General features: G+C 31.9%; 1 protein-coding gene across 1 annotated transcript; it reads right to left on the bottom strand.

The window, feature by feature from the left end:
* Window positions 1-206: 206 nt before the first annotated feature.
* On the bottom strand, window positions 207-1,036 carry LOC114741402 (agamous-like MADS-box protein AGL29). Its single transcript, XM_028929655.1, has 2 exons — window positions 542-1,036; window positions 207-437 (listed from the first exon to the last, which is right to left on the bottom strand). Exons 1-2 carry the CDS (start codon window positions 1,034-1,036, stop codon window positions 207-209), a joined length of 726 nt encoding a protein of 241 aa, XP_028785488.1.
* Between the last annotated feature and the right edge of the window lie 8,337 nt (window positions 1,037-9,373).

The following is a 9,373-nucleotide window of genomic DNA, read 5'->3' as shown; positions in this document are numbered from 1 at the left end:
GTTCACTTCTTAAACGATTTCAATTTTATTATGTCAGACTGGAAATCATTCCCTGAGAGTACAATTGTTTTGCATTTTTAAACTCGTTTCAGGGGTGAACAATTTGAAATATAACAATTGGTACTTATTTTTGTGCAGCATTTGGTTAAATTTTTTACTGTTTATACTAGTATCTGGGTGAAAACAAAAGGCCTCTAAACACCTGCTTAGAACAAGTCAGTCATTTGACAATCACAGTCTTGAAGCACAGAATCTAATATTGAATCATTGAACATACCCTGCTGCTTCTCTCCTAGGTCCTTGAAGCTGTCATCCCACGTTGAATCAAACCCAAGCATCTGGGCATGAAGAGGGTATGATTCCATCAGGTCAGTGTTATCATCACCAATAAGTCGCTTTATTGGATCAGATACAACATTGGCTTCATCACTCATATTCTGCATAAAACAAAGTCCAGGCGCGTTTCTGAAACATCATGATGAGAAGGAATTACAATAATAGGGATCTCCAAACAATGATCGTTCAACAAATCCAAACCCACTGGAACCACAGGAATCTCTGATTTCTTTGCGTTCAGCAACCCAATTGTCTGATCACACTCTTGGAGCTTACAATCCAACGCAGCAATAAACATCCTCATCTGATCCTCTCCCAGGTTGTCAAAGCTGTCATCCCAGGTTGGACACAACATCTTCAATCTCTGTTCACGGACTCCGGAGGTCTCAGCTTCAACCTGGTTCTTCCTATCAGTGAAGAACTCACGGAGATCGTAGTTCTTTCTTCGTTTCTCGGGGCATTTCTTCTTGGCGTTATACTCTTGCAGATTGCGAATCAACTGTGTGGGATCCTGGGGAAAGGTCTCAGCTTTAGGGTTTTCAGAATCTGGAGGAGGGAAGATAATCACACAGGCATCAATCCCACAGAGTGTGGAAAGTTCAGAAGCTTTCTTCAATAAACCCTTCTTCCTCCTCTCAAACAAAGCCCGGCGAGCATTCCTGCTCTGGAGGGTCTTCATCGTCAATTTTCTTCGACCCATTGTTTCAGACAAGTGCAGAGATGGATTACTGCCGAAGAAGAACAGAGATGAAGTCCGAATATAATCTGAATCTCAGGAGGAAAAAAAACGCAGTAAATTGAAGGAAATGCCGAAAAAAAAGTACCTTGCGGGTGGGTTTCTGAGGAAACACAGTATGGCCAGTGAGTTTCTTGGGAAACAAGGTATGGCGCGCGAGATTGCGGAGAAGATCAATTAATGGGTTTCTGATTTAGGAAACTTACGGAGTGATTGCTGATTAGATGTTGAATTTCCCAACGTTCACTTTGACCGGTGATCAAGTGTAAAACTGTAAATTGCTTGTGATCTTTTATTGGGCTTCACATTTAAATTTAATATTCTTGAGGAATTGTGCTCGTATTTTATTAATATTATACTATTTCTTTATCAAAAAATTATCTATGTTTTTATTTTTACACGAAAATACCAAATAAAATTTGGGATTTTTTTGGCCAACTGTACGTAGTTTGGGATATATCAATGTATGCATCTTTACATTAATTATAATTATATCCCTACCATATGCTAAATTAGTTTTTTTTTGTCAACTGATTAAACAACAATGGACATGGCCAAAAGAAAGGGGGAAAAAAATGACAATAAGTAGTTACGGATACATTATTTTTAATGAAAATACATAGTAACTGATTAAACAATTCAAGTTCATGTGATAATAGAAACTATAGTGCTAAGATCCAGCATGTATATAGAGAAGCAAACTATAGTGCTGATTGTCTAACTAAGTTTAGTTTTAATATTGACGGGGTGCTGAAGGTTTTTGACGAGCCTCCCCAACAGGTATTAGGTTGCTTGTACAATGACTTTGTGGGTGTTGCCTTCCCACGTTCAATTTTGATGCAATACGATAGGCTAAATGCCTCGTACTATTCACCAAAAAAGGAACTCTATATTGCCCTCAAAAGCTGATTTTGTTTTATATATATAAGCTGAATATTGAGAACAAACAGTAGATTATATTGCCTGCAATGCAATCTTAATAAGAAGCAATTTGCCAATGTGTGGTTATATTTAATTATGGTTATATAGTGCATCAGATTTACTTTTAAAGCTTTAAATTATTAAATTCTTGAGCTCTAAATTCTAGGGCTGTTAGAATCGGATGGATCAATCGGTCTGATTGGTAATTGACTTGTTACCCGGTTTGGACATCCATCAAAATGGAAGAAAAAGTGAGTTGGTCATAACTAACAAAAACCAATACCATTAAATTTGTCAATAACCCAAAACTGTGTTAGTTTATGTTTTTGTTTGTCTTTTACTTGCTTTCTCTTTAGTGTTATACTCCTCCAGTCCTTAATATAGAACCTAATTATTGAGTTAGTTTTAATCCTAAATATAAGACCCATTTCTCATATTTATTAATTTTTTTTAAATTACCCCTATGGATACTCTCTCAACCATAATCAAGTAGAAGAAGGAGAAGAGGTATTAAGAAAGATGATTATGGTGTTTTAGGAAAAACGTGTCACATTTCTTATAATTAACTAACTTACCTAACTTTCTTAATCTAATCAAATTAGTTAAATGGGTCTTATATTAAGGATCGAAAGAGTATATATATTTGATGGGTGTCTCTAGAGAGAGAGTTCTAGAGAGAGATGCTCTGCCTTCTTTCTTCTGGAGAAGAGTACACTGGTTTACTCATAGTTTCCTGGTAATTTTTCCAGTTCAAGTCTTTCTTTTCTTCCTATTTGCAGGTAAGTTCGACCCTTATTCTTGTTTGCGTATCTACTTTTTCTAGTGATTTTGTTCTCTTCGTTCCCTTCTCTTGATCACCTTTCAATTATCTTTTTATTTTTCTTCCCCTTCTTATATGGTTTTCTCACTCTCATTGGTTTTCTTTTCATCTCTCCTTTTTATACTGGCCTGTCCTTTTTCTCACCTTTTCTAGCCCTGACGTTTGATCTTTTTCGTTCGTTCTTCACTGCTTCTCTATATAATCTAAGCTCTCGCCCTTTCTTCTTCACACTTCTCCTCCCTGGCTTTGTTACCCATATGTTCCCTGGCTCTCTCAGCAGTTTCCTTTTCTCTCCTTCCTTTTTCCTGGTTTTTTCTTTTCTAAATTTTTCTTTTTTAAGCTTCACAATGACTCGGCAGTGAGATTTCAACCCAAAAAACTCTCCTTTCATCCTTCCCTGGGCCTCAACCCCAACTCTCTCACCTGCTTAACAAACATTAGATTAAAAAAAATAACTGTTGAGAATTTGATGTTAAAAATCAAAATTTTAATAAAATTAAATTTGAAATTTGAAATTTCTAGAGTTACAGCAACCCGCTTTTTTATTTTTTGGCCAGCATGGGCAACCGACTTAAATGATTATAATATATAAAATATTATAACTTATTTTTTTAATCTATGTTAAATGTTACTCAATCCATTTTCTTTTTATAAGATCTCAAAATTTGAATTGGTTTAGTCTTTTTTATAAGATCCTGCTTAAGAGTGTCTGAACATTAATTATAATGAGGTCCCAAGCAAGAAAAAACTTACAAAGCAAGTCTTAAAGATTATTATTCTCTACTTTAAAACTTGTCATTATAGGCTGCTCAAGTTGTTATTGGACCTTTTAGTAGTTATTTCTCTTGCATGGGACTTAATTATTTTTTATTTTAAATATTTAAGAAAGATATTTAATTATGGCTATATTTTAGAATTAATTTTAAAGCTTTAGATTATTAAATTACTTCTCAAGTCCCAAATAAAAGACCTATTTTGTGGTATAATTTAAGCTCTAAATTTCATGCTTGTAAGAATTAAACTTCCCTTATATTTAATATAGAAAGATATTTAATTATGGCTATATTTTAGAATTAATTTTAAAGCTTTAAATTATTAAATTACTTCTCCAACCCCAAATATAAGACCTATTTTGTAGTATAGTTTAAGCTCTAAATTTCATGCTTGTCAGAATTAAACTAGATCAACTATTGAGAATCAATCTATGGTCTAGTTTGAATATCTATATCTATATCTATCTATATATCTTATAAACCTTGTAGCTATTTTGTGATTGGTCCACATGGCAGTTTTGGGTGATAATTTTTTTTTTTATATCTCATTGGCCCTTGGTTGTTGATGTTAGCAGGTTTTTACTCTGCGGTTTTGTCCACTTAGTTTCATTATCTACTTTGTTGTTTTCTCCGCATTTGTTGATGAGTTCAATTTTCCTTCCCAGGGACTTTGGGAGTAAGTATTGATATGGGTCGTTTCTTTCTCCAAGTTCATGAATCAGCCGCATCGTTAGTTTAGTACTTTGATACTTTGATTGGTTAGCTTTATTTTCTCTGTCCACATGTGTGTTGTGCTTTTGGTTTCTCATGAATTGATTTCTGCTTCTCCACGTTTGGGTGAACTGACTGGTGCTTCTCCATTCGCTTGTGTTGATTATCAATACATGAATGATAGTCTGTTCCCATTTAAAGAGGGCTTTTGCGTTTTCCTTTGCATTTTAGTGGTGGGTGTTCTTATAAATATGGGGAGGTTGGTGGGGTTTTGCGATGTTGTTTTCTCTTGCTTATTCGAGTGTCCTTGGAGATTTATTTGTCGGCAATAAGATCTGGTTGTCATGGCGGATATTTCTAGGTAGGAATCGCCGTTTATATCTTTACAGCCACTCCTCTATAACTTCCTTTCGACCCATGAACCCACTCGTCTTGATCGAGGCGAACAAAGAAAGAGGGAGAATATAGGCTGCTTTCACTCAGTGATGGGGCATTACTTTTGGTAAGCTTTGTTCTCTAATTATGATGAGAGCTGAACAAAATGGTAGATCTGCTTCAGGCCTGATGATATTAAACAGACACAACTCTTTTTTATTCCCTTATTTCTTTTGTTTATACGCCACGCTCAATAATCCCTATTTGCATCTGTCTTTATATAAATGCTTTGTTTTACATTCCAGGTGTAATTCTATTTGGAGTCTTTTTATTTCCAGATTATTTAACTAAATAAATGTTTATATGAATATTTTTTCTGCTACAGCCATAGCTTCTATCGAAATAGCTCCACTAAACCCAATTGAATCAGAACCTATCAATTATATCACACGAAAGGTTTGAACTCCTTGCGTTATGTTGTGTTTTCACCCACATTTCTTGTGGGGATTAAGATGCTGAAAAAGCCATGAGAACACCAACAAGATTGTGTAGATGTGAATAATAATAGAATTTTGAATTAGATTGGCATCAGTCAGTGTTCCATATTCCGGTTCTAATTGGGTCTAGGTATAGATGCTTTTAGGAGAAAAAAATAATTGCTATTTGATTTTTTTTGAATGACTGAGATTGTTTTTATTCAGTTATTGAAAACATTATTTGCGCATCAATCAATAAATTGAAAGTTTAAATGCAATTGAAACATGTTAACACCTTATTTTTGTTTTAAGTTTGAAGTCATCACCCACCTCTTTATTTCAAATGATACATTACACGTTGCCCAAGTAATTAAATTGTATTATCAATTTTGAAAAACAAAGGAGAATATTATTTCAATGTTACTCCCTTCATATCTTTTTATAAGCAACAACTACTATCACTTTCTTGTTCCTAAATATAAACATTTGCAAGTTATCTTAAGTTTTGTAACAAATTTTCTATTTGTGTCTCATGAATTACTTATTTTAATACTCGACTCATTGGATGGGGTAGAACTTGTCATCAGGGCTGATGGAATCAAGCCCTCGTTTGATCGATTTCATGACAGGGTTCCAAACAGGGGAGGGAACTCTTCGCTGTTCATTCTTTTCTTTGCTGCTCTGATACCATATCAGAGATAAAGATTCAAAGTATATTTTCTGTATTATTCCATAGTAGAATTGGTACATAAATAGGATCAGATTTTCTTACAATATATTTGGAAATCTGATTATATTAAATAGAGCTTATGAGAGGGAATCCCCATAATTAGGGACCATGATTTGAGGTGATTTAGAAAAGAAAATTTACAGATTCTAAGGGATATGACTCTAATGGCTAATACTAGGGATTTGATTCTGACATCTTTCATAATTTTTTTTATTATAATAATTTTCTTTTTTTTCCTTATATAATGTGTCCCACAAATAAGGGTCTTTTGGGAAGAGGACTTTTTATCTCTATCAATATATTGTCTTTAACTAATTTTAACTATTAATATTTACGCAATAGAGTTCAATATTAAGGTTCAAAATCTAGAAAAATGATTTTTACCAAAAATACAGAGGTGACTTTCATAAAAATTTGGGACTTTCTCACAAGGAATTAATTTCCAAAATTATTTTTTCTTGAAAGAGTATTAAAAAGCTTTCCATAAAATTTTGAAGCACCCCATTTCAATTTCTCTACATTAAGTTATGATTTTCCGAAGTTGGGCCAGAAATCTGGAACTTACTAAATGAACAGCAAAAATCTTAAGCAAGAACTACATCGAGTATCCCAAAATATTTTATCAGTGGTACATGAAAAAGAATTAAGTTAAGCAATTGTCTAACTTGAGCTGGGACTTTTTTTTATGGTTAAACTACGTCGAGTATCCCAAAATATTTTATTAGGTGTGTTTAACATCTTAAAATATTTTATAGTGCATTTAATATTTTGAAGTATTTTTTTAAGTGCATCTAATAGCCCAAAGCATTTTGTGGTATATCTAATACCTTGAAATATTTTTTTTAGATGAATCCGGCACCTTAAAAAATACTGAAAAATACTTTATGGTGCTTAATATACATTCATTTAATGAATCTTTTGAAAAGTTAGAAATGAAATTAAAACTTCTCATAAAATAATACTCTAAAAACACAATTGCTTTTAAAAAAATTAGTACTTTGACTGTAAAATTACACCATAAAATATTTTAAGGTACCGAATGAACCCAAAAAATATTTCAAAGTGCTAGACGCACTACAAAATATTTCAAGATACTGGATGCATCACCTTTTTTTTTTTAATTTGGTTCCAAGTTATTGATAAAAAAATTTATATATGCTATTAATGATAGAATATAGTTAAAAAAATTAATGAAATATATTTATTATGGGTAATGTGAATACGCTAGCACAACAAATTGAAAGAAAAAAATACCCTTGATTTTAATAATTCTCACCATTAAAGCCTATTTGAAATTATGATTATAAGCATTTATAATCATATTTCATGTAATTTAAGATAAATTTTTTTTTTTATATATTTACCTCATATTTATAAATCATGATTGAAAAACTATTTATAAGTCATTTCAAATGGGTTTTAAATTTAAACAGTTCACATTTAATATCATATAAAAAATAAATATTTTAATTAAATTATAAAGATGTGAATTATTTAAAGAAAAAATTTTAATTAAGGACCACTATAGTCAATTTATTTCAAACAGACCCCAAAACATTCTGAAATGTCTTGGCAGGATCGAAAGAGCAAACTGAAATTAATTTGAAAATAGAAAAAACATTGTTACCCCTCAAAACTGTGACCTTGATATTAGGTCAAGCTCTTCCCCCTCTCTCTAAAATTGTTGATAACTCAAGCTTTTCTCTCTCTCACTCTCTAAAAAATCTATTGTATGCGTTGAGAGAGATCATCCACTATCGTTGTTGTTCTTATAAGGAGAGCCTTTACTGTCACTACTATTCTGTTATGGAGTGCCTTTGTTGTCAGTGCTGTTCTAGTAACAAGAGCTTTCACTACCTTTCCATTCAAAAAATTTCACAATAATACTGCAAAATCCTTCTCTATTTCCTCTATTATAGATTTTATGGGTTTTGTTTGGGCTATCATGAAGTTCTGAACCAGTGAAAAAAAATTTTTACTACTCAAATTTGAGATAAAATCATTCAGTTGATTGATTTCAAATTCACATAATTGAGTGTTGAGTAAACCTTCCAGTTCATATCATGAATTGTATTGTGAATTTGCAAATTCCACTTCTCCAGGAAAAATGGTGATTTGGTGTTATGAAAACTCATATTTTTGTTGTAAATTCACAAATTCCTGTTGTAAATGTATACTGTTTTAATTATTGAAAATTAATTGAAATTAATACTTCATTGATGTGTAGCAACCTATTATATATGGCTAGCAGTAGTAGAATTAAATGTTTATGAGTTCATTAATTATTTTAAGTTTTTATTGTTGCACTTGTGCAAATATATTAATGGTTCCTATTCTTGTGTCATAGAAACAATACACTATAATAAGGTTTGAGTCATTGCGGTGGCTCATTACTCATAGAAAAAATACGCAGTCAAGCGCTATTGGAAAACTACTTCAATAGATAAAGACACAACCGGCAAAAAAAAAAAGCGATGACATAGTAATTGTTATATTTCTATCCGAGATATAATTTTAGCTACTTTAGAATGTGATCAAATTTGTGTATAGAGAAGCTGTACAATTTTTGTTTTAGGGAATATATATTATGAGTATATTTCATGTCAATTAATTCTAATCTTCTGCCTATCCCCACCAGTTTACAAGTATATGATGTACTACTAACAAATAAAATTAGGGTATTTGTAATAAGGATACGTTGCGTAACAACTTTATGTTTTGGAAATGTGACTGTCATATTGACAACTAAAATTAGAAAATTTGCAAGACAGATACATATACTAACAATAAGAATATGTCTATTTACAAGTAAATCAGTTGAATTAAAGAAGTTAAACATGATAATTTATGTCTGAGAGGGACTATTTGCAACAAGAATTAAAAAATTTGCAAGAAAGATATGTATATTAACAAACAAGAACACGTCCATTTACAAGTGAACTAGTTGAATTGAAGAAGATGAACATGATAATTCACAAGCCTATGAGGGACTATTTACAAGTGGAATTAGGCAATTTGTAAGACAGATACACCCATTAACAATAGAAATGCGTCCATTTACAAGTGAATTTATTTTATTTATAAAGTTAAACAGAACAATTCACAACTCTAGGACCAACGGTTCACAAGTGAAATTAGGACATTTTTAATAGAAGTATACCCATTAACAACATAAATAGTGGATTAATTTGTTAAATACATCCATTTGCTAGTGGATTAATTTGTTCTGCCATTTACATAGATGCTAGCCAATTTTAGTGCAGTACTTTATATATCATTTTGCTTTCTAAGGTCTTCACAGATTCGCCTCCCATATGGAAGATGCAAAATAATTGCTTTCCACTGTCGCTAGCCATATATAATATGTTACTGCACATCATACAAGCATTAGTTTCAATCAATTTTTAATAATTAAACATAGTATACATTTATAGTAGGAATTTGTAAATTTACAACAAAAAATACAATTTTTCATAACACCAAATCACCATTTTC

Source organism: Neltuma alba, unplaced genomic scaffold (assembly GCF_004799145.2).
Source record: "Neltuma alba isolate B1F8T4 unplaced genomic scaffold, ASM479914v2 tig00003392_pilon, whole genome shotgun sequence".
NCBI classification, from domain to species: Eukaryota; Viridiplantae; Streptophyta; class Magnoliopsida; order Fabales; family Fabaceae; genus Neltuma; species Neltuma alba.
This window is presented reverse-complemented; position numbering and strand designations above follow the sequence as displayed.

Bases quoted from the DNA above. Each gene is read 5' to 3' on its own strand.
- LOC114741402 (XM_028929655.1), bottom strand. From the start codon at position 1,036: ATGGGTCGAAGAAAATTGACGATGAAGACCCTCCAGAGCAGGAATGCT. The intron at 438-541 runs GTGGGTTTGGAT...TGTTTTATGCAG, and splicing joins CAGAGATTCCTGTGGTTCCA to AATATGAGTGATGAAGCCAA.